This window comes from Hemicordylus capensis, chromosome 5 (assembly GCF_027244095.1).
Source record: "Hemicordylus capensis ecotype Gifberg chromosome 5, rHemCap1.1.pri, whole genome shotgun sequence".
Taxonomy (NCBI): Eukaryota; Metazoa; Chordata; class Lepidosauria; order Squamata; family Cordylidae; genus Hemicordylus; species Hemicordylus capensis.
Window position 1 is genome coordinate 143,359,169 of NC_069661.1, and position 23,721 is coordinate 143,382,889.

A 23,721-nucleotide genomic window follows, 5' to 3' on the forward strand; every position below is an offset into this window, starting at 1 on the left:
TAGTCCATTCCCTGGTGTGCTAGTATTCTGCTTGCAGCAAGATTTTTTTTCATAGAGGTGCATTTTCCCCCCACAGAGGTGTATTACTCTGGAGTACTACTGTTCATTGTACCATCTCAGGGCTCTGCCATCTCACTACACTTGTTCAGCTGCTTGAGTACACCAGGTCTAAGATACAAGGGCTCAGTTGAGCTCTGCCACTTGTCAGAACAATTTTTCTACCAACTTGGAGCTGTCCATGGTTTGTCAGATCCCAATGGCACATGATTCCAACCAATTCTCAGAGAATTGCAGAGCATCTGTGGGTCCTGGCCAGCTACAACAGGACAAGTCTTTTACATGTGTGAAATGACCCTTCAGCAGTGGCATTGCACAAGCAATCCTTCCTTATACAGATATCTCTTCAGCATAGGAAACCTTCATATAGGAGTATGTGACAGCATATGACTAAATAAAGCCCAATGGGTTTTGCCCCTCTATTTTTAAACTAAAAGTCTGTTCAAGTAACAGAAAATAACAAATCAAATTTTCATCTGTTCAGCACTTTCCTTCCAAGTCACAATTACATTTTTAATTTTCTCTTGCCAAGGGGTCATGGAGCTCAATCAATATTGCAATTAATGAAGTGATTTACCAGGTCTGTTCACTTAGGCTCTGGCCGCCTATATTGATGCAAATCTAGAAATGGCATGAAGAAGTGAAACCAAATCTCCAGTAAATTATTTGAATGCCTTTTGTTTTCACTAATGTATTAAGAGAAGAAGCTTTGCTTTTATATTAAATTGTGCTTGTGGCAATGAAGTCTTGCCTTGAATGCCAAATTCATCAGGGAAGAAGAAGGGAAAAATAGATGGGGGATAGAGAGAAAAGACCTTGCAGTAAAATGTGGGGACTCTTGTTAGGAAGACTAGAATGCAAACATTTGTTCTTAATACAGCTATCCTTTAGGTAAGCAGAGTTAGGAACACAGGAACATAGGGAGCTGCCATATACTGAGTCAGACCGTTGGTCTATCTAGCTCAGTATCGTCTTCACAGACTGGCCGTGGCTTCTCCAAGGTTGCAGGCAGGAGTCTCTCTCAGCTCTATCTTGGAGAAGCCAGGGAGGGAACTTGGAACCCAGATGCTCTTCCCAGAGCAGCTCCACCCACTAAGGGGAATATCTTACAGTGCTTGCACATCAAGTTTCCCATTCATATGCAACCAGGGCACACCCTGCTTAGCTAAGGAGACAAGTCATGCTTGCTACCACAAGGCCAGCTCTCCACTCCCAGTCTTATATTCTGTAGCCATAACAATCAACACTGTGAAAACATGACATTTATCTAAGGTAGGGAATAGGACATACAAATAGGAACCCGTACCTGACTTCAGAAAGGAAACCTACAGCCTGATCCCAAGAGCTGTGCTGACCTTCCTCATGAAGGGCAGGAGCACAAAGCAAAGATTCTTTGGCTGAAAGAGCAGGATCTATTTTTTCTTCTACATATAAGTCAGGGCTGCTCAAATTTGGCCCTCATGGAGATGTTGGCCTACAACTACCATAATCCCTCGCTATTAGCCACTGTGGCTGGGGATTCTGGGAGTTGTAGTCCAAAAAACAGCGGGGGGGGGGCTAAGTTGAGCAGGCCTGATATAAGTAAATTAATCTTCCATGGCCCAGCATTCCATTGAAAGTGTAGTTTTGCTTGGTCTGTGCTGGACTGATGTTTCTAGTAATCAATGTGCCTTTGGTTATATTAGTTCTAATGCTCATCTTGTCAAATGGTATAGAGCTAACTTAACCACTGGGGTACAATTCATGACCCCATTTTGAAGGAAAGATGTGCAAACATGTTTTTCTAGTAATTAGGGTGTCTTTGACCATGTTTGTACAAAATCTTGGTTTTCTAGGTCATGTAGAGCTCTATAATAAATTTGAAACTTCCATGCTGTGGCAGTTGGTGCTCATTGGGGCTGATGGTATGGAGGGCAGGGCAGCAAATGGTAGGAGAAACCAGGGGTAACAATAGATGAACAAATGATAGGCAGAGCTAACAGTAGTCAAGGCCAAGGTAACAAACAATGGAGTCAACGGCAGTCACTTCTCTCCCTTTGCACAAAGGGAACTTCCTTCTGTGAATGGAAGATGTTCTTGGGACCTAGTGGGACTTGCTTCTGAAGAGACATACCCAGGATTGTTTTGTCAATCTATTCAAAGTCATTGTGCCTATAATTAAGATACACTTTTAAGACACAGTACTGGCTGATATCCAATCTAAATTATTAATGACTAGCCCAACTGAAATTAATAGGACCAGTCATGACGATGTTGCCTCATTAATCTGAATGGGACTTACTAATGAATAATTTAGTCTAGCAGTCAGCCACTATGTTCATTTGAGTCAACTTTTTTCCTTGTCCAATCCCAGGGACCATTTGTGGTGCTACCCTTCCTTGCTGCTCTTACACCTTATGACTAGATACATTTCCCCTGTTTTGCTGAACTTGAATTAATGCATTTTGGAACATAATTTAATTGTTTTGTAAGAATGTCAGTTGGATTTCTGATATCAGAAATCCAACTTTACTAAAGCATGCAGTCTGAGAACAAAGTGAGACGATTCTCACGAGCAGCAGAAACTAGGCTAAGGGAGCCCAGCCTGGTTTCTGCTGCTTGTGTGCAGCATCATAACAGTGTGGCTCCCAGTGGCAAGCCCGCCTAAATGCCCTCCCCCTTAAATGAGGTTAGCGGAGCAAGCGTTCCATTAACCCCGTTTTTTGGGATGTGTGTATGCAGCAGCCACACAGACACACTCGGGGAGAAGGGGATCACAGGAATGCACCGCACACTCATGCGGTGCATTACTAGGGCTCTGGTGGGGGGGGGAGCTGCTGGACGAGCTGCAGGCGGGCACAGGAGCACCCAAGTGAAGCTACCACTCGTCTGGGCGGGCGATCCGCCTGCCCAGGTTGGGGTGGTTGATCATCTGGTTGAGATGCCTGCTCTCCCTGCAGAACCTCGCAGAACCTCTTTTGGCTCTACACACAGATCGTGTGCAGAGCCTTACTAATTTATTCTCAGGAGGTCTTAACCCTCCATTCTTTCAAAATTCAGTCTACTCAGAAAGCTCAAGAAAAGGAAAATTCCTGATTCTTACGGGATCACAAGGCAAACCACATCTCCCAAGGTAATTCTAAAAGAAGTGGGAGGAAAACTCCAGCCCATGGTTTTCTTCAACCAATAAAGTTGTTTACTTGCCTCAACCAAAACCTCTATCATTCACACCAGCACTTGGCAGCCAGCAATTTAGTGCTATTTTCACTCCTTGACTGGCTGAGGAGTAAAATAATTATGCACCTAACCTGTTTAATTGTAGGTGTCGGTGTGGAAAGCGGCAATGCCGCTCCCGCCCCCCCAAGATGTTATTTGGGATGGAGTTCCCAGATCTTGTGTTATTTTGGGATGCAAATCTCTTGATTTTGTTTTATGCATTTTATTTTATGTGGAAACCCAGGTTCTGTCAAGCAATAAAGCAGTGTCTTGCACTCAACACACCATTTGTGCTTTGCTTCTTCATCTCAGGTAAAACAGCACAGTTATAGTCCAATTCCCTTAATTTCCCCCACATCCATAGTGTCAGAGCTGAGTCATGGGCTGTGGCTGCTAGGTGGTGCAAGCTTAGCAGCCAGTACTGTACTGGGAGAGACAGCCACCCACTTGGCAACTGAAGCAAGTTCTTTCTGTTCTAAAGACAGAAAGCCTCTTATGCGCTTCCTGTCTGTAAGAAATCCAATAATGGGTCTCACAGGGCAAGGCCAGCACAGGATCTGGAGATTCAAAAGCTGTCCACCGAGCAGCAAGTCACCACAATGGTAAGTAGAGTTTCAGCCACAGGGAATTCTGAAACAGAGGCGGTTTCCCTATATTCTCTGCTTCCCCTGAAACCACTAATTGACAACAACTCTGGATTCACTACAGTTACCGGTAGTTATCCCTGTATCTACTCCCCTACTCCCACAATATGTTTTTTACTGTAGGCCAGGGGCATAGCTAGGGGAGAGGGGGCCTGTGTTCACCCCTCTCCTTTGAGACCCCTTGAAGTGAGGGAGATAATGAAGAAAATAGAGAGGCAAGCTGCGGGCCTTAGGAGCTGGGGTGGCCGGGTTCTTTGAACCCATCCGCTCAATTGTAGCTACACCACTGGTAAGAGCCAAGTTTAGATGAGATGTGGAGCTAGGACTAAAACCTGGTTTTGCATGTTTTTTTCTAGCCTTAGGCATGTGTACTTCCCCCTCCCTTTCACAAATAACGGAAGGAAGTATTCTGCTTCCAGTCCTGGAACAGAATAAGACAGGATCAGCTGTGACAGTCCAAACTGTGTAATCCTGGCTTATTCTAGCCAATGTTTTTAACCAAACAAGGATCTGAAGCTGGAATTGTAGAATTCTTCCCCTCCTTGCATGTGGAGGGAATAATGTGCACCTGAGGCTAGGGGACATCATGCAAACCCAGGATTTAATCCTGGCTCTGTGTGATGACTAAACTGGGCGAGAGAGAGAGAGAGAGAGAGAGAGAACAAATTATGGCCACACAAACCTAAAAGACGACATGCATACGGCCTGAGGACACAAGAACATTAGAGATGTCTTACTGGACCAGACCAGAAGTCCATCTAGTTCTGCATCCTGTTACCAAAAGGGCCAGCTAAATGCCTTAGGAAATTCATGAGCAGGGCACAAAGGAAAGAGCTTTCCCCTGTCGTCAGGGATAGACATCTAGTATTCAGACATATACTGCTTCTGAATATGAAGGTTCCATTTAACTGTCATGGCCAATATTATATTGTAAAGCCTTGCCACAAACAGCATATTATTTATTTATATACCACCCTTCCAAAAATGGCTCAGGGTGGTTTGCATCAAAATAAAAACAATTAAAATCAATTAACTATATATGTCAGGAAGGAAAGAGTATGGAGATAGATGAGAGAGGGCAGAAATGGTGGGTGGGGAAAATTAACTTCACATTCAAATGTGGGGTCCTTGATTAGGAGAGTAGGGAAAGAGTGGGATTAAAGTTTAGTAACTTGCAAGAGGAAGGTGAAGGAAATGAACAATAGAGACAGCTAAGCAAGGAGTAGGCCGCTAAGCAGGGAGTAGTAAGCAAGTGTGCACATCATGCAGGCATGTCGAGTGCAGACATGTCGAGTACTTCTGGTTACTTCCAGTAAAGGGAGCAATGGGGAGGCAGAGAGATACGCTGCTGCCCCAATAGACTTTTAGGAAACCAAGTGCCAGCAAGGGAAACGCGGGGGATGGTGGTAAATGCACCCTCCCATGCCCTTAAATTTATCCCACCCCCAGCATAGAACCAGCCCCCACCAGATCTGTGCACATCCCTAGCGGGGAGGAGATTCTCTCATGGTCTGTTGATTATGGCAGTGGGTGGGTTCATTTTCTTCACCTTCCTCTTTTTTTGTAATAAACAGAACATTGGCTTTAGATCTCCAATAACTGTTGACAGACCTCTCTTCCTCGAAATTAAAGTCAACTATAGTTAGCTCTACAAAGATAAAACAAACTACCAGCAAATTCATTAAGCAAAGTTGTTTTTAGATATGCAAGAGAACAGCATGACTGGCAAAAACTCTTACTATTTATCTACAGTACAGTGACAACAGATCCAGTCTGGATTTCAGCCAAAGATTCAAATTTTCAGAAGAGGCAGCAATTAAAAAAGAGAGAGAGAGGTGAAAACTCAGCAACAGAACATCACACACCAAGATTGTTCCTAATCTCTTTTACAATAATTGAAAAACTCCCATCCTAAACCAAACAGTATAATACAATTATACTCACGGTTGAGTAAAATCTCGAGTAATGAAATCTGAACTCTTGAAAAGTAAGAAGATGTCGCTGAGGCATTTACACTTCAGAGAACTATTCATTGCGATCCAATAGGCGTCCTAAATGAGAAAATTGTAAAATCGTTCATGTTGGCATCAAACATTAGCCATTGAGCCTGGATAAAATAATGGATTTGAATAGAGAAGCGACTGTTTCTCAGCCTAATGCAAGTAGAGATGTTAAGTTCTAGAAAAAATTGGGGGAGAAATTGATTTTTCCATTTTTTACACAAGGCCAGAAATAGAAAAAAATGGAAAAACTCTAATGAAATATTATCTCTTAGAACAATGAAGTTGTTAGAAGCTCTCCTAGAACAATGCTTTACAAGGCATGGTTTTAAAATATTGTTATCATTTGCTGCCTTTAGGCCTGTGCATGGCGAAAAACGATGGATCAGTTCCACCCAACCCAACCCAACTTCACAGAGAAAATGTCAGGAAAACTGACATGGACACCCTGAAACCATCGGACTGGAATGGATCCAACATTTTATAGGCATTATGTCAAGCCCTTCTCCTCCCCCACACTGCCATCTTCCCATCCACCTCCCTTTTTCTGCTTCTCCATGCTTCCCATTCCCCTCCTTTACTAGGACTTGAGGGCCGCAGCACAATGTCGCTTCTGGAGGATGGAGCCAGCTGCCTGGCTAGTTGCTTGCCCCTTGCATGGCTTCTGTTTTAAAACACACATTGTTTTAGTTAAGGTCTTTATGACCCTGGCCAGTGTGGTGGATTGTGGGAATCATAGTTCTTTTAAGGGATCCAGTTATAACTGCATCCCTGAGAAGAACTACACACTCCACAATCCACCATGCAGCTGAGGACTTAGAAAAACTCAAAGAAAATAAGGGGGGTATTTCCACACACCCATTCCCCCCACTCCCACTCCATGGCTCCTAAATTCCTGGAAATTTTACATCTCTAAATGTAACTCACAAGGCTTTTCTGAGATAGAATAGGATAACCCCATGTCCTCAGTTGGACATGTTGGAGAAACAGCAGGATACAAATAAAATGCCATTGGGAAATGCTGTTTGGAAGGCTGGATTACAGTTCTATTAAAGTTGGCCAGCTTCCTCTGACGAACAACTTTTAAGCATTACTGTGCATGGAACGCGAGCTAAAATGCACACTGACAGCTGAAGGCAACAATTTTAATACCAAACAAAAATTATCTTTACTTCCTTACAATTTACTGTGTACAACCCATCAATCTAGGAGCTAACATGGGGGTGGGCAAACCTGACCCTCCAGCTGCTGTTGAACTGTAACTCCCATGATGGAGTTGTAGTTCAACAACAGCTGGAGGGCTAGGTTTGCCCACCCCGGGCTAACACTTTAAAGCCTAATTCTATGTATGTAGATGCAAAAAAAGGTGGGGGGGGCACTGAATTCAGTAGCATTCACCTGAGCACAGGTCTGTAGCCTTCATGAGAAAGCTAATGCACAACTTATTTACAGTTCAGTGCTCCATACCTCAGCCAACATCAGATTTGGAAACTGTACCGAATAATATTTTTAGCTTTCCACTCAGAAGTGGCATTCAGAAAAACTTGGTGAATTCTTTTTACAACCAGGGGGTTTATCCCTAGGCTGGTCTTCCTAACTGAGGGCATAACTGTGTAAGGCTTTCTTCAGGGTTCAGATACGTCCCTTCAGTCAGCCTGTGCTAATCATGTCTTATCTGTGTAGCAAGTAAACACAACAGCAGGATTAACACAGGCAATGTTCTCTTATACAATCCAAGGTACAATGTCAATACAGAGTTGCCCCATACTACATTAACTTTCTTTGTTAGGGGACTTCAGCCAAACCGGAAGTTTTAAAAGATCTTTTTAAAAACATATGATTCCAGCAGCTTATCAAAAAGGAAAATTATCACTTGCAGATTCCTATTAAAATTATGATAGTGCATGAACGAGTCAAGTAGCAGTATACAGTACCGCATAATAAGTTTGACTACAAACTTTAAAAGTTTGCAATTTATTTGTTTGTAAGTGTTTATAAGTCACTTGCTTATAAGTGACATAGATTTTAAATTGCTATGTCCAATGTCAGCTAAATGATTTTAAGCTGAAATTGCCTAGGCCAAATGGAATAAAAATTCTTGTCCAGGCATACATGTCTGAAGAAAGAAATAACTGTAAAAGTCATATTTTCAATCTGATTTTTAAAAAGTATTTAATTCCTGTTGCATTAAAACAAAATCCACACAAAAAGAAACTCTCCTTGTTGGTGGCTATTTTCGAAGCATTCAAACTCAAGTGTAAGGAGTTAACAAGAAGGTGCAATGCCACATATTATATGCTGTATAATACTAGGGAGGGAGCATAGTTCAAGAGCAAAGTAGATGTTTTATATAGAGAAGATCGTAGGTTCAGCCACTGGCTTCTCTTGTTAAAGGGCTCAAAGCAGAAAGACTGGGAAAGACCTTTGCCTTGGAGGTCTGCTAACTATATCAGGCAAAATATACCAAGAGTCAGATCAGGTAGGTCCTTACAAGGTTTCTCCTTATATGTGTACCCAAAGGCTCAATTCACTCATGGGGGAATTCTCAATTCACTAATGAGATCTCCTTCACTGGTGAAAGGGGTTTCCTTTCCACCATCATATGGAACAGTCAACAAGGTTAGATTTACTCACTATCATTTTGCCCCAGATTCTCAGGCAGAATCAGCTCCTCAGCAACCCACCGCATCTATTTATTTAAAGCAGCAGTTCTTTACTTCTTCCATCAGCAGTTGATATCCTCAGACTACACAAAGGAAATTGTTAGCAGACAAAGAACTGCTCTTTTAAGAAGCCAGAGCCAGCAGGTGAGGACTGACAAATTGGTGTTGTCTGTTATCAACTCCTCCTGCCGTTTTTCTGTTAAAAGTGAGAATTCAATTTAAAGCATTGCTCCTAGCACCACGGTAACCTTTTATGGCCACTAGAGGCACGATGAGTCATGTTAATAGATCTCTCTTGGTCAGTTAATAGTCAATTAGAATTGTTCAGTTGTTGAAAGCTAGTGCCTGTTCGGGTATGTTGTTCAATCTCTCTCTCTTAGTATGAGATGTTTAGTTTCTTAATCAATCTTTGTTTGTTTTTGTTTTTAACTCAGCCTACTCTACCCAGATAATCTCTTGGGCTAGACTTCTTTACCACCACAGCATACTCTGCTGGGTGAGGACCAGTGTTCCCTCTAACAGGGATTCCCATATGTTGTTCACTACAACTCCCAGCATTCCCAGCTGCAGTGGCCTTTGGCTGGGGATTCTGGGAATTGTAGTCCACAGCATCTGTGAATCCCTGTTAGAGGGAACACTGGTGAGGACTTTAATGTTTCCCTTCACACCCCTCAACATTTTCTCCTGTTGAGGATGCAGAGAAGGATGGTCTGAGGTAACAGTAAAAAGCCCCCTGAAGTCTCTCCTGCCTTCCCAACAGTTCTGAGCACTGGTGGAAAGGAGCCCTTTCCCTTTCTCTAAATCCCAAAAAACAGGTTGCTTACCTGTAACTTATGATCTGGACGTGATCCGTTGTATTCATAAGAACTGGGTTTCTGCGCCTGTGCAGAGACCTCCCGGGCTGACTAGCTAGCTCCTCTTTGCGCCCCGCCCGTCTGCACGTGCCTTGCAGATTCCGTTGGAATTGATGGTTGGGGCGCCTCCCCTTCAGTTTTCTCGCAGACCGCCATATAAGTGACGATCCGCACACCAGCATCCACTAGTCCATGCACTCTGCAGCGGGGCCGGCTGGGAGGGACTTAGGAATACAATGGATCACATCCAGATCATAAGTTACAGGTAAGCAACCTGTTTATCTGGATTGTGATCCATTGTATCCATAAGAACTGGGTGTTTAGCAAGCTACCCCATAAGGAGGCGGGTGCAGATGACCCCCAGCTATGCCAACACACGTTTCAACACTGATCTTCCAAAATTCGCCTCCCTAGCCATCCACAGATCCAGAGCATAATGCTTTACGAATGGTAGATGCGATGACCACGTCGCCGCCAGGCAGACATCTGCCATTTTAATGCCTGACAGATGTGCCGCAGACGTTGCGAAGGCCCTAGTAGAGTGAGCCCGAACCGTCTTCGGCGGTGTTATCTTCTGGCTTTTATAGGTGAGGAAAATAAGCTCCACTAGCCAGTGAGCAAGTCTCTGGCGAGAGATTGGACGGCCTTTGCTACGCCCCCGGAAGGAGAGAAAAAGCTTTTTACTCTTCCTAAAGTCATGAGTTCTCTCCAAATAATATAGGAGTGATCTATGCATGTCCAACATGTGGAGGGCCTTCTCTAAGTCCGTCTCCGGACTACTGAAAAAAGTTGGCAGCATTATGTCTTGATTTAGGTGGAATTCCGTTACCACCTTCGGCAGGAATCTCGGATTGAGACGCATCACAACCTTGTGTGGATAGAATTGAGTGTAGGGTCTATCCATCCGCAGGGCCGTCATCTCGCTCACTCTCTTAGCCGATGTAATGGCTACCAAGAATGCAACCTTCAAGGTCAGAAACTTTAGTGGAACAGTCGCCAGTGGCTCAAACGGTGCCTCCGTTAGGGCAGAGAGCACTAAGGACAGACTCCATTGCTCCATTGGGCTGCGCACAGGCGGGTAGAGGTTATTAACACCCTTCAGGAAACATTTACATTCCGGGTGGGAGAAAACCGTGGACCCATCCCATCCCCTGTGCTTTGACGAGATTGCAGCCAAATGCAGCTTAATGGAGACATACGCCAATCCACTCAGTTTGAGCGATGTCAGGTAACGTAGCACATCCCGTGGGGTCGCACGCAATGGCGTGACACTCTTCCCCTTCATATACATCTTGAAGCGGTTCCACTTGCAGGCATAACTGCATCTTGTCGACGCACGCCTACTATTCAGTAAGATGTTGTTTAATAGTTGATTCTCCAAGCGGTCAGCTTGAGAGAGTGCACATCGGGGTGTAACACCTTTCCGTGTTCTCTTTGTAAAAGGTTTGGAGCCTTGGGGAACTTGTGGAACACCAAATGAGACATTCCCAGAAGTGTGGCAAACCACGGTTGGCGCGGCCACCAAGGAGCCAGAAGTATGCATTTCGTTTGGTCCCGCAATATCTGCGCAACCACACGACCCATTAACGGCAGCGGGGGGAAAAGATATAACAACCCCGTCTTCCAGGCCCGTTGAAAAGCATCCCCCAGGGATCCTTGGCCTATGCCCGCACGCGAACAATAATTGACACACTTTTTGTTGGCAACTGTGGCAAATAAGTCTATCAATGGGACCCCCCAGATCTCGAATACCCTGTCGAGATACATCGGGTTGATTTCCCACTCGTGTCTTTGGTTGAAACTGATGTCCCTGCTGAGCCTGTTGGCCAAGCAGTTGTCTACACCCTTTATGTGTATTGCCACCGGGTGAATCGAATGTCGAATGCACCAGTCCCATATTTTTCTCGCAAGTAGGCAAAGAGACAGTGACACTGTTCCCCCTTGATGGTTGAGGTAGGCAATCGCCGTCGTGTTGTCTAACTCCAGCTGTACTGATTGTCCCCTTATCATAGGTTCGAATGCCCTTAGGCCCTGGAACACCACCAACAGCTCCAAGTAATTTATATGTTGAAGTCTCTGCAACTGGGTCCATGTCCCCTGCATGCATACGCTGGCGCAATGCGCACCCCAGCCCGTCATCGAGGCATCTGTCGTTATCCGGGAGGTGGGCTCCTTGGACACAAACTCGACTCCTTTGCCTAAATTGCCCATGTCTAGCCACCACCCTAGGCTGGCGAGGACATGTTGTGGTAATGTCAAGTGCATGTTCTGGCCATCCACATTGGGTCGGAAGTTGTGGAGAAACCAATGCTGCAATGTGCACATGCGGAGGCGCATGTGCGACACTGTTGCAGTGCATGATGCCATCAAACCCAACATCCGCTGGATTTGCACCGCTGGCTGCCGTGGAGTCCTCTGAAAGTGACGTATGATTTCGTGCATTTGGGGTAATTCTTTCCGCAGGTAAGAACGCCCTGGCCAATTCCAAGTCCAGCACCGCTCCGATGAAGTTCACTCGAGTCATGGGTTCGAGTCTCGACTTCTTCCAATTCACATTGATGCCGAGGCACTCCAATAAGGCTAGCAGCATCTGCACTTGGCGGGTAAGTAAACTCCTGTCGTGGCTCACCACGAGCCAATTGTCTAAATACGGATACAGCCTCAAGCCCTGAGTTCGTAGGTGGGCCACAACCACCGCCATCACCTTTGTGAACACTCTGGGCGCAGTAGAAAGTCCAAATGGAAGCACCACATATTGATAAATCTGTGCCCCCACTGTAAACCGGAGGTACTTGCGGTGACTCTCCTGGATCCCGATATGAAAATATGCGTCCTTGAGATCCAGAGTAACTGCCCACTGTTCGTTTACCAGCAGAGGCAGGATTCCCTGCAGTGTCACCATTCTGAATTTCTTGTCCGAATGAAGAGGTTGAGCCCCCTCAGGTCCATTATGGCTCTTATTCCACCGTCCCTCTTTGGTATCTGAAAATACCAGGAATAGAAGCCGGTCAGTCTGTTTGCCCAGTGCACCCGCGTGATCGCCTGTTTCTCCAGCAGCACCTTGACCTCCTCCCGCAACACCTCTGTGGCTGGCGTATAGACCAGTCCAGAGAAGGGAGGCCTCGTCTCGAACTCCAATGCATATCCAGTCTGCACTATTCTTAGTACCCACCGGTCGGATGTTATGTTGTGCCATGCTGGCGCACGGCTTGCCAGTCTGATGTCGATCCTGGCAACTACAGGGCCGATGTAGTGGGTCCTGGATTGTAGCGTTGGATGTAATTGGCTGCTGTAAAACTGATGCAGTGGATGAACAGTCCCGTCAAAAGCTCTTGCTGGAGGCGTCCTTGTCGCCTTGACGAGCTGTTTTTCCTTTTTGTTTTTTGTTAAAGCCCTTACCGCGCTGGTAAGGTCTGAATTGCTTTCGGTATTCTTTGCGGTCCCGATACCGATCACTCTTTCTCTGATAATAAGTGCGGCTCCTTGCAGTTGAGCTGGAACCGCTCGAAGGCACCATAAAGGTGCAGGCCGTGAATTTAGATTTCTTTAACGTCTCCATTGACGTATCCGTGTCCTCATGGAATAAGCCTTTGCCGTCAAATGGCAAGGACTTGACTTTCTCTTTCATGTCTGTCTGCAGGGTTGCTGAGCGAAGCCAAGCATGCCTGCGCAAGCTCACTGCAGTCACCATTGCTCTTGATTCCGTCTCCGACAAGTGTTTGAATGCGCTCAGTTGTTGGCGCGTTATTGCCGTTGTTCTTTCGTACACATCATTAAATCTCCATTGGAAGTCCTCCGGAGATAAAGAGGATGAATCCTGTAAGAGCGCATCCCAAAGTAAAAGGTTATAGCGTGCCATACACGCTGCATAATTAGCAATACGAATTGCTAAACTGGAGGTGCTATAGATCTTTCGACCCATAACGTCAATTTTCCTCCCCTCTTTGTCAGCAGGCGTGGAATCCACTCTTGGTGGATGAAGCGCAACTGACAACCAAGGAGTTCGGTATAGGATGGCGCAACAGGTAAGAGTTCTCTCCTTCAGTCACCCTATACAAATTCTCAATGCGCTTGGAAGTCGGAGCCCCGACCCCCACTGAGTCCCATGCAACCTTCGCAGCCTTGTCTATCCCAGGAATCATGGTGAGGGCAACAGGATGCAAAGTCTTAGACCGCCTCATCATATTATAGACTGGGTCAGCAACGTCCGCATCCGGAGAGCTTACGTCCATGCCCAGGGCTTCAGCGATGTCCCTTATGAGGATATGGTAAGCTTTCAATTCCTCAGTTGGCGAGGTGGATAGCTTTGGTGGCACATCCGAAGGGGGGTCCGACCTACGGCTGATATCATCCCTGTCAGAGGCCGGTCCTGACTCATCGTCCTCACTGTCATCAGAGGGTGAAGATGATGGTTCAGAAGGAGGAGGTGTTGCCTTCCTCTTTCTTTTCCCAGCAGGTTTTTCTGGCATTCTCGTCTGGACCACAGGTAACTGTGAATTCCCTGGAAGGTAAGTTTGAACTTGCGCCAATGGTGCTTGTATAGGTAAGTTCACAGACGCCCCCTGATGCTCTGCATGCGCCTGATCTGACTGCAGCAGCGGCTGAGCAAGTTGTCCAGCCTGCACAAAATTCTGCGGCCCCTGCACTGGTTGCATTTCTACCTGTGCCACCTTCCAACGCAAGAACTCTGCATAATCATCCGGCACACCATGGCGGAAACCGCAGGAATGAGTTGGCTGTAGCATCGTAGAGCACCCGACATCGGTTCGCGGATCCTGGATCACTGCTGGTGTCAGTGAGGCAATATGAGGCAGAACAGCCAGTTCCCCACCTCCAGGACCCTCGTCTAAGCCTGTCAACAGGAAGCCGCGATACGTCGCACCCGAGGGGGTACTCGAACTCGACTCCAGCAGTTCTCTAAGTCTGTCCCCGTGTGTAGCCAGACTCGGAGTCCTCGGCGTCGAGGGGGACTGTGCCAGCGTCAGTGCCGGTGACAAAAGATGAGGAATCCTCCTCAATGTCGAAGCCGTCAACACCGACGAAGGAGCAGTGCTCACATTCAAAATCTGCTCTGGAACCGTGGATGCCGACGGAGGAATGGCATACACCGCCTGGGCAGTTATGGGAGGCTCCGATGCCGAGACTTGCAAATGCCTCGACGCCAGCGCCGACGCCGATGTCAATTCCAATGTCGATGCCTGTCCCAGACTGACTTGGTCCAATCTCGACGTCGACGCTGGTTTCGATGTCGAGACAGAAGTCGATGTCGAAGCCGAAACCATCCTGACCGTCGATACCGAAGGTGTCGACGTTGAGGCTGTAGGGGACTCAGCCGAGTCCACGTCGTAAATCTGTGCTGCCGTCGGTGAGGGAGTTCGATGTCGAGACTCCTCACGATGGCGACCTTCCCTCTCAGAAGCATGACGATCTTTATCCTTATGCTTCCGTTTTTTTGAAACCTCCTTTGGTTTCTTAAACAGAGTGTCAACAGCGGTTTTAGACTGCGTATCAGCAGACCCACTGGAACCCAATCCCGGGGAGCCTGACGCATCGCACTCCTTCGACATCGAAGCTCCCGATGTCGATCTGGAACTCATCGACGCCGACGGACGAGGAGTTGGTGGTCGAAGTGCCTCCTCGTATAACACTGCTTGAAGCCTGAGAGCTCTATTTTGTCTAGTCTGTTTTGAAAACGAGCAGCATATCTTACACGCCGCCATGTTATGATTCTCTCCTAGGCACATCAAACAGACGTCGTGATAATCAGTCGAAGGCAACTTTGCTCGACACTTTTCACACTGTTTGAAGGTCTTCTTAGCTTCCATTGTCCAATGCCGTTCCGAGTCAAATTCAGTAAACAATCTTAGGAACAAACAAAGCAGAGTCCATAATCAAGTCCGTTCGCCGTTCTGAGTCAAAACCGTCCTGTACAAACTTCGTAGTTAGAATCAGAGTCCCAAAATCAAGTCCGTTGTTCGTTCTGAAGTCAAACAAATTAATCCGTTCAGTAGAGGAATAGTCAAACAGTCCGAAGTCAAATTTTAGATAACAATTGAGGAGCAACAGCCAAGAGGTGTAAGCGCTTTGGCGGTCAAGAGAAAACTGAAGGGGAGGCGCCCCAACCGTCAATTCCAACGGAATCTGCAAGGCACGTGCAGACGGGTGGGGCGCGAAGAGGAGCTAGCTAGTCAGCCTGGGAGGTCTCTGCGCAGGCGCAGAAACCCAGTTCTTATGGATACAATGGATCACAATCCAGATCAGTCAGAATAGTAGATCGCCATCCACATGTTCCCTCAGTGTGCTAATCAAGCCAGAGACTGTACCCTGTGCCAACGACTGTGCCAGATATGTAGCAGAAGCCCTCCACTGGAAACAGCCCTTGCTCTACTAGCTCTTTTCAGCATCATTATTCCCTTTCACTTCCCAGACAGTTCAAATAACTATTGACTTCTAAAAAATAATTCAAGTTGGTTTAGGATTTAATTTGTGTTCTCACCCTTGGAGCACTCCAATTGAGCTTAGGAAAAACACTACCTCCCAGGGAACTGATTGCTTCTTGAACTTTAAGTGCAAATTCAGGGAATTCTGGTGCCTGGATGGAGAACAAAAAAGTAAAGATAGTAGAAACAACTACAGAGTAGGTTTACAGTTGAGATTGTCATGTAAAATCAAACATTAACATCAGCAGTTAGATAAACTTTAGAACTGAGACTTGATAACCAATTTGAAACCTCAGATTTTTTGTACCCAAAGTCCTTAAATATCAATTTACCTAATTTATTTCCCCACTATTTGGATTTTGAAATCCTGTGTGTGATGAAATGAGATTGGAGTATAGAGATATCTAGATAGGAATGGGTTAAAATCGCAAACTAAGTAGCGATGTTTACAAAACGGATTTTGTGTTTTGTTTTGAGCTCAAAACAAAACTCAAACAAAACATTTTGTCAAAACAGGAGTCAACCCGGTTGTTTTGACAAAACAGAACTCGAAACATTGAGTGTTTTGGCCATGGGGGAAAATGGGGAAACTTGAAACACTGCATGCTTCCCCATGGGGAGCTCCTAGGGACACCAGAGTGGGTTGGGTGGTAAGACATGATGGATGCTAGCTACCACCCAACACAAAAGAAATGGATAAGCATGCAATTTTATACACATTTCTCCAAAACCTCACAGAATGTCAAGCCAGTGCCAGAAAATCAATCAGCAAGGAAAAGCAGACTTTCAAAATGGTGCTTGAAACATTTCTAATCAAGACGGGGTTGCTTTGTTCCAAGCGCAAAACAGGCCCTTTATTTATAGGGCGTTTGGTTTCAAGCGCGAAATGACCCATTTTGAGTCGAAATGTTTTGCACATCCCTAATACTAAGTGTGCCTGGCAGAAACAAGTCCTGCAGTTGTGTCTGGGAAACCCCCTAGAGGAGAGCAGTTAGAATTCAGTTAGAGAAGTCCATTGGAACTGAGTAGTAGGGATGTACATGAACAGGTTTGGAGGCCCTTTTATGGACCTCCGAACCGGTTCAAAGGTCCAGCAGTTCAAAGGTGAGCATAGCTTTAAGGACTGGGGAGAGTGTTTTTACCCCTCCCGCACCACATTTCCCCTGCCGGTGCTGTAACTGAAATCAGCCCCACAGGGTGGCAGTGTATTTCCTTGCTGTTAGACCAAAAGTACCCAGAAGTGCTTGGTACACGTGTGCACGTTGCAACATGCACACGCATGCACGTGTGCAAGCACACCAAGCACTTCCAAACCAACATACACTGAGGCAGCAAGGAGGTATGCTGTCGCCCCACGGGACCGATTTCAACAACAGTGCTGGCGGGGGAAACGTGGTGTGTGTGTGTGTGTGTGTGTGTGTAGGAGCACCCTCCTCAGTCCTTAAAGCTACCTCCACATTGCATACCACTACTTAGAAGACACAGAGACAGGGTGCCTGTAGTACAGCCTCAGAGTAGGCTGGTATAAAAAGAACCTGGTTTGGTTCAGTGAAGTAAATATAAAAGTTGAGAGAAAGCCCAGGGAGAAGGAAAGAGAACAAAGTTGGGTTCTGAGTACAATGTTTTAAAAGGATCAGTTATATGGGCTTGGGAAGGAAACAATTATAAAACCAAGGCTCATGAAGTACATGCAAATATTCTATAAGCACAATCTTGTAACTAAGCATGCAAGCTACCCTACTTTCCAAATAGAGACCCAAGCAATCAACAGAACTTGTATAATGAATAAACCTTTACTTTATTCAACATTAAAGGACCTGAGAGTGACTATGTCTGCACCCTCACACCTATATCAACACGTTACCAAACCTGAAGACCCCTATAAAGAGAGAACCTGATTTTTAAGAGTATATATGGTGGCGGTGAAACAAAATGCTGTTGGGAATATTATAAAGGAAAAAACTTTAAAGAAACCTTAGTATAAACACACAACCCCCCCGCTCATCCCATGATGTAACAGAAAAATTCAGCATTTTTTTTAGAACATAGAAAGAAATGTCAGCAATGAAACGCAAATATCCATATGACATATGAGAATTTTAACTATAATAACCATACATGCAAAAGTGCTATAGAAAAATAGATGCATTGCGTGTATGTAAATAATTTCTCCACACCGTCTCTTAGTCATGCTCAGAATGCATCAAAGAAACAGAAGAGAGGAAATTAGAGGAAAAGGGCTGATAAACTTTCAGTGCTTCACTCTCTCCCCCACTGCAACACAGGTGCTAGTTTCAAAAATAGGATAGAGGCAAAGTCCCACACTTCCTCATAACTGAAGCCACTACCATGGCCAAACCTGCTATTCTAGACTAGTCTTATCTTATACTAGCTATGATGAAAAACTGTGGTGATAAATGGGGTGAGGGTGCCCAGGGCGAGGGGCAAGAGAAAAATAACGGAAGGGGACAGAGCCACCCTCCCACAAAACCTGCCTGTCAAGTTTCAGTTTTTTACAAAGTGATTAACAAAAACCAGGACTTCACCATGAGGAGATTGTAATCCCAGTGAAAGATACTCTAGGTTTCTGTTTTAAAACACAAACCTAAACCAACTATGCTTGTGAACATGTGAACACAGTGAAGCACACTGCTACCAGTGGAAAATATTTTTTACAAAGTGTTAGTTGGGGGAAACCAACCTCATCATGATATTTGATGATGCTCAAGGCCACATTACCAACTCTTTGCACCAATGCTGTCCAGGCGGTTCATACTTTACCAGACTTTATTACATTAAGAATAATGTATGTGAATGAGGCCTTACAAACACATCTTGGTCTGCTCTTATGATGACTTATGGCCAAAACAAAGTACAATGGAATTCAACTAGAAAAGTCCGTTGGAAGATGACTGCTTGACTTTGAACACTTGATTCCCCAAAAATGCTTTCAACAACTGTAGTCAAATAGACTTCTTATGTTTTAAATACAATACTATTCACTTTGATGAGTAAGACTGCACATAATTGGATATTATATTTAGTTTTAAATGAACTACCAAGACAAGCTATTGGCTGGGTTCAGATATAATGCAAAATCATGGTGTGCTATCCACAATATACTAATTGTGGTTTTGCAGTCATGGTTTGAGCTTCTATAAATAAAATAGGCAAACCGTGGTTTAGAGCTGCTTGTCTCCCCATATGGCTCAGAACTTTCATAAATTCACTCCCATCTTCATGGTACAATAGTCTCTGGAGATGGAGCAATGGCTCTAATTGTGGTTTATTAATGGTCTGCGAATTCAGGCTTAGTGTAAAACCAGTCAATACAAACTGGTTTGCAAATCAACTTCAAACCACCTCCAAATTCTGGTTTGTCATCCCCAAACAAACCACAGTTTGAGTTCAGGTGTGAAAGCAAGCCATGGTTTCTAGGCCTATGTATTGGCATATCCAATTCTGCGTGGTTTAGTGGTTAGAGTGCTGGACTAGGACCGGGGAGACCCGAGTTCAAATCCCTATTCAGCCATAAAACTAGCTGGGTGACTCTGGGCCAGTCACTTCTCTCTCAGCCTAACCTACATCACAGGGTTGTTGTGAAAGAGAAACTCAAGTATGTAGTACACGGCTCTGGGCTCCTTGGAGGAAGTGTGAGATATAAATGTAATGATAATAATGATAATTATTATTATTATTATTATTATTATTATTATTCTGATAAAGGTGTAGCACACACTTGGTGTCACACGGAGGGAGGCATTCCCAGTGCAGCCAGTTCGGTGCAGCACATGCCATTTCTGGTGTCAGGGGAGCCTCTTCTACAGAATCGAAGCCCATGGGGACAGGAGGAAGGTGTATGAGGATGGCTGAGAAGGTTCGTGGGGACACCTGGGAAGGGTAGTTCCTCCCAGTACTTTCCCCATGGGGAAAACAACATCTCTGCCATCCCCACATGCTTCTCAGCTATCCCTGTGGGCTCTAGTTCATAGAAGAGGCTCCTGCGGTGCTAGAAATGGCAGGTACTGAACCGTGCTGGCTGCACAGAGAGTGCTCACTTCTGCATGGCACCAGTGGGTGGCATGCATTCATCACAATCAGACATTCTGGCACACATGCCTAATGACTTTGCATTATGTCTCAGCCCAGCCATGGCCTTTTCTAACAAGTAGAGCTCATTTCCAATTTCTTACTTAAAGAAAAGGGCATTCTTCTGCAGCTCTGGGTGGCCTGATAAATGTTAGTACCAAAGGCAAATAAAATGTACCTTTCTGAATATTTCTCCTACAGCTCAGCTATATCACCCCCAGCGACTGTTGCTGGTGTCTGTCTTATGTTTCTTTTGGAGACAGGGATCCATCTTATTTATTATTTCTCTTGTAAACCACCCTGAGCCATTTTGGAAGGGCGGAATAGAAATTGAATTAATAAATAATAATGATAATAATAACATCAACAGCAACAACATTGACAATAAAATTCAGCCATCCCAGATCCTTGGGAAAGACTCGATGTCTGGATAAAACAAACCAGTCAATAACACCTGTCTGTGTAAATAAATAATAATATCCAATCACCAAGATTTCTGCAATTAAAAACAATTAAATAAAGAGTCTTACCGTAAGTGTTGTAGTATTCTCATCATCAGACCACTGAAGAATCAAGACAATGAACAAAGCAAAATAAATTGTGTTGTTTCTTTAAAAGAAGTCCAGAATGTTTCTGCATGGAAGTTCAAATAATATCTCTGCAAAGTTGTTCCCTACTATAGCTTAAAGCAATGAAGGCCAACTTCTTCAGGATGGGGTGGCAAACTCTCTCCATCCAACTTGCTCAAGGGTCAGTGCTCTGATTCCTGAAAGTGCTTTTGTGATTAGAGTTTGGCTAAAGAAGGACTAGCCTTGCCCTCATCAAATGAAGAACTTCACTTCCCAATGTGAAATGAGAAAGGACCACAAAAGCCTCTACGGTATTGCTCACAAGTAGCCTTGCTCAGCACTCACTCCATGGCTTGGTAGATGCTTTCTCCTAGTGCAATACAAGAAGATGCCCTAGGCTTCTTTACCAACACGCAGGAAGCAGCACATGCTGCTTTCAATGTGGCAGGTGCCCCTCTTGGGCAAAATAAGATCATACCCCAGAGGCTTCTGTTATGCCCACATTTTGTGTTAGGAGGAGCACTTGCCAGCTCAAGAGGCCCATTTTCCATCTGACAGAAAGCCGTGTGTGTGTGTGTGTGTCGGCGGGGGGGGGGGGAGGAATGTGGACTCTAGTTAGGCATCCTTGGCTTAAAGAGAGGAAAAAACCCTAACCCACCAAGTCCATATAGTTGGATCCTCTGTTTCCTCACAACTGTTGCTAATTCTCAGATCTTTACATCCTTTTCAGTCAAGCTGAGAAACACTACCAACTCTCTCTGATAGCAGCCAAAAAACACAAGACAGACAGAGCTATACTATAGTCACCATTGGGTAGGGTTGCCAGATGGCAACTCAGAGACTCTCTCTGCTACACGAAGCAGGATTTCAGGTGTACTGCATAGCAGACAGGGGCACATAAAAGGACTAGGAGAAAACAGGTGGGAGAAGCCACCATTGCCTAATCTCCTGATTCAGCAGCAAATTTAAAGATAAGGGGGAAATCGCCAGGTTGCAAGCTGGCAACCCTATCTGTGAGGTGGCGCAGAAATCTCAGCATACAATACATGATCCTACATATAAAGTTACAGCTGTCTGTACAAACCTGTATTTCATCCATTTCATTGTCATTGCCATCAACATCTGCAAAATAGGTAGGGGGATCTTCCCTAAAACAAAAGCAGGAAAATGGAAGGCTCTTTACAACTGCAAATAACAGAAAACTAGACAGTTAACATTGTAACAAGTTAAGTTTGGAAACACTTCATGTCTGTTTGTACATCACCTAGAGATGTACATATCAGGCAGAATGAAAAATATGATAGATAGATAAATAAAAAAAATACAGAACACACCAGTTAAAACAATGAAAGTACCTTATCAATTAAAACTTTATTCCGGGCCTTGACCAGCTAAAACTACCACACAGTACATCGCAACTAAGAAGTATACAGAACCAAGCTCAGCACAGCGTAAATCATTCAAAGTTACCAGCAGCCTTACAGTTCAAACTTAATTTAAGTTAGCTCATGCTAGGCAAAACATGCAGTGGCACAAAATCTGGCAACACTAAATGTAATTGATGGGTTCTGATCTGACAGGAGGAGGGTGATATAAACTTCATTGGAGCTATCTGGCAAGGTCTTTTTTTCTTTTTTTTAAAAGAGTATTACAGATATCCCATTAGAAAGCGCAGTGAAAAAGGACATGGGCTACTGTCTCTACTACGTCTGATCTATACAGACATGGACATTCAATATATGGGATTTTATGAAATCCAACCTCAGGCACAGCTGAGGGGTGGACACTGAGGCGAGCCATGGTAAATGCCCTCTGATGTTAAGGAACCAGGAGCTTAGTAAGATATCTAGAAGGCATGATATGATTTGTTGTCCACCCTCAACTGAAGTAATACAGGGCCAGGCTCAGGTTATTTTGGCACTCAACATCCAAAGTTCATTGTCTGAGGGTGATTTTGTCCTGGTCATTATTTATTTTAATTTACCATCATATTTATATACTGACTGACATGTGCATCCCTAACGGGTGTACATAAGTTAAAACTGTATTGTACATAAGTTAAAATATAAGAACTATAAAAAAAAGATAAAATGATTAAAACAATCATATCCCAGATAGATCAGAAAACCAGGGGGAAACCTGTATGATGCAAGTTTCCCCACCAAATTCTGCTTCCAAACAGATGGGAAATCATTAACTAACATTAACAGGACTAAACTTACTGGGGAAAATATTATTTTGAGCCAAAAGTTGAAGATTAATAGCAAGCCCTAGTCTCCACCTTCAGTAGGCTTGCCTCCAACTGCAGAGCTACTGCCTCAACCATCAAATAACCATTTCCCCAATTTAAAAAGTCATTTAAATTCCCTCATTGTTTTTCACATTTGGCCATTAGGAAACTTTTTGATACATCCACCCAGCACTTTTCCTTGTTCCGTATAAGCCAACAAATGAATTTGCTCAAACAACTAGGAGAAAGGACTTTAGTCATTGTTTGCGAGGGGTGGGGGAGAGAAGAGAAAAAGACACAACCTTCCCTCCTATATTTGTCCCATAAAAAGCCAATGAAATGCATCCACTCCTTTGGTTTGTAAGGACCAAAAGGAGACAGTTAACATCGCCGGCGGGGGGGTGGGGGTGGGCATTTGGATGGGACACTTGACCTCTTCCGTCACATACCTTTATGCAACAGAAAGGGGTCAAATGTCCCCTATAAACACAATGGTTTTCCCAGCTTCAGCTATTTTAAAAACATCAACTTTTAAAATTGTGGTAACTAGGGTTGTTGAGTCTGAAGCTGAAAAACTTCTGCTGCTACCTCCCAGTACCTGAGGGTTGGAGTAGGAACCCCATTTCCCTACTCCATCATCACACAGTGAACGATAGCATTAGGTAGGTTAGGGTGGACAAAAGGGTAGATTACAGTATCTGAGAGGGAATGGGCAGGAGCTGCCATAGCTGCTTTTTCTCTTACTGCAGCAGGAGATTGAAAGAAAATTGACTATTCTCTGATTTCAGACCTGGCAAGCTGGGGTGTGCATGGACTGCAATTCATGCACCAGTCCGAATTCGGACCAGTCCATGGTCTGGAGACCTGGTTCAGTCGAACCTTGAACTGGTCCGGACGTTTGAGCTGGCGCCAGGGAGAGGGTCAATAAACAACATCTTTAAAAGTAAAGACAGAGGGCCTTACCAGCATAACTGCCACTT

At 44.7% G+C, this 23,721-nt stretch overlaps 1 protein-coding gene across 4 annotated transcripts in view; it reads right to left on the bottom strand.

The window, feature by feature from the left end:
- Positions 1–23,721, bottom strand: part of CDC123 (cell division cycle 123) — a 77,249-nt gene that overhangs the window by 44,642 nt on the left and 8,886 nt on the right. For 2 of the 4 annotated variants that reach the window (XM_053251346.1, XM_053251344.1), the window contains 4 exons: positions 21,596–21,659; positions 20,473–20,505; positions 15,910–16,005; positions 5,841–5,947 (listed from right to left, as the gene is read on the bottom strand). In XM_053251346.1, the coding sequence (XP_053107321.1) occupies positions 5,841–5,947; positions 15,910–16,005; positions 20,473–20,505; positions 21,596–21,659 (300 nt within the window). The remainder of the gene's footprint in view (positions 1–5,840; positions 5,948–15,909; positions 16,006–20,472; positions 20,506–21,595; positions 21,660–23,721) is intronic. The other 2 variants (XM_053251347.1, XM_053251345.1) reach the window with 1 other exon arrangement.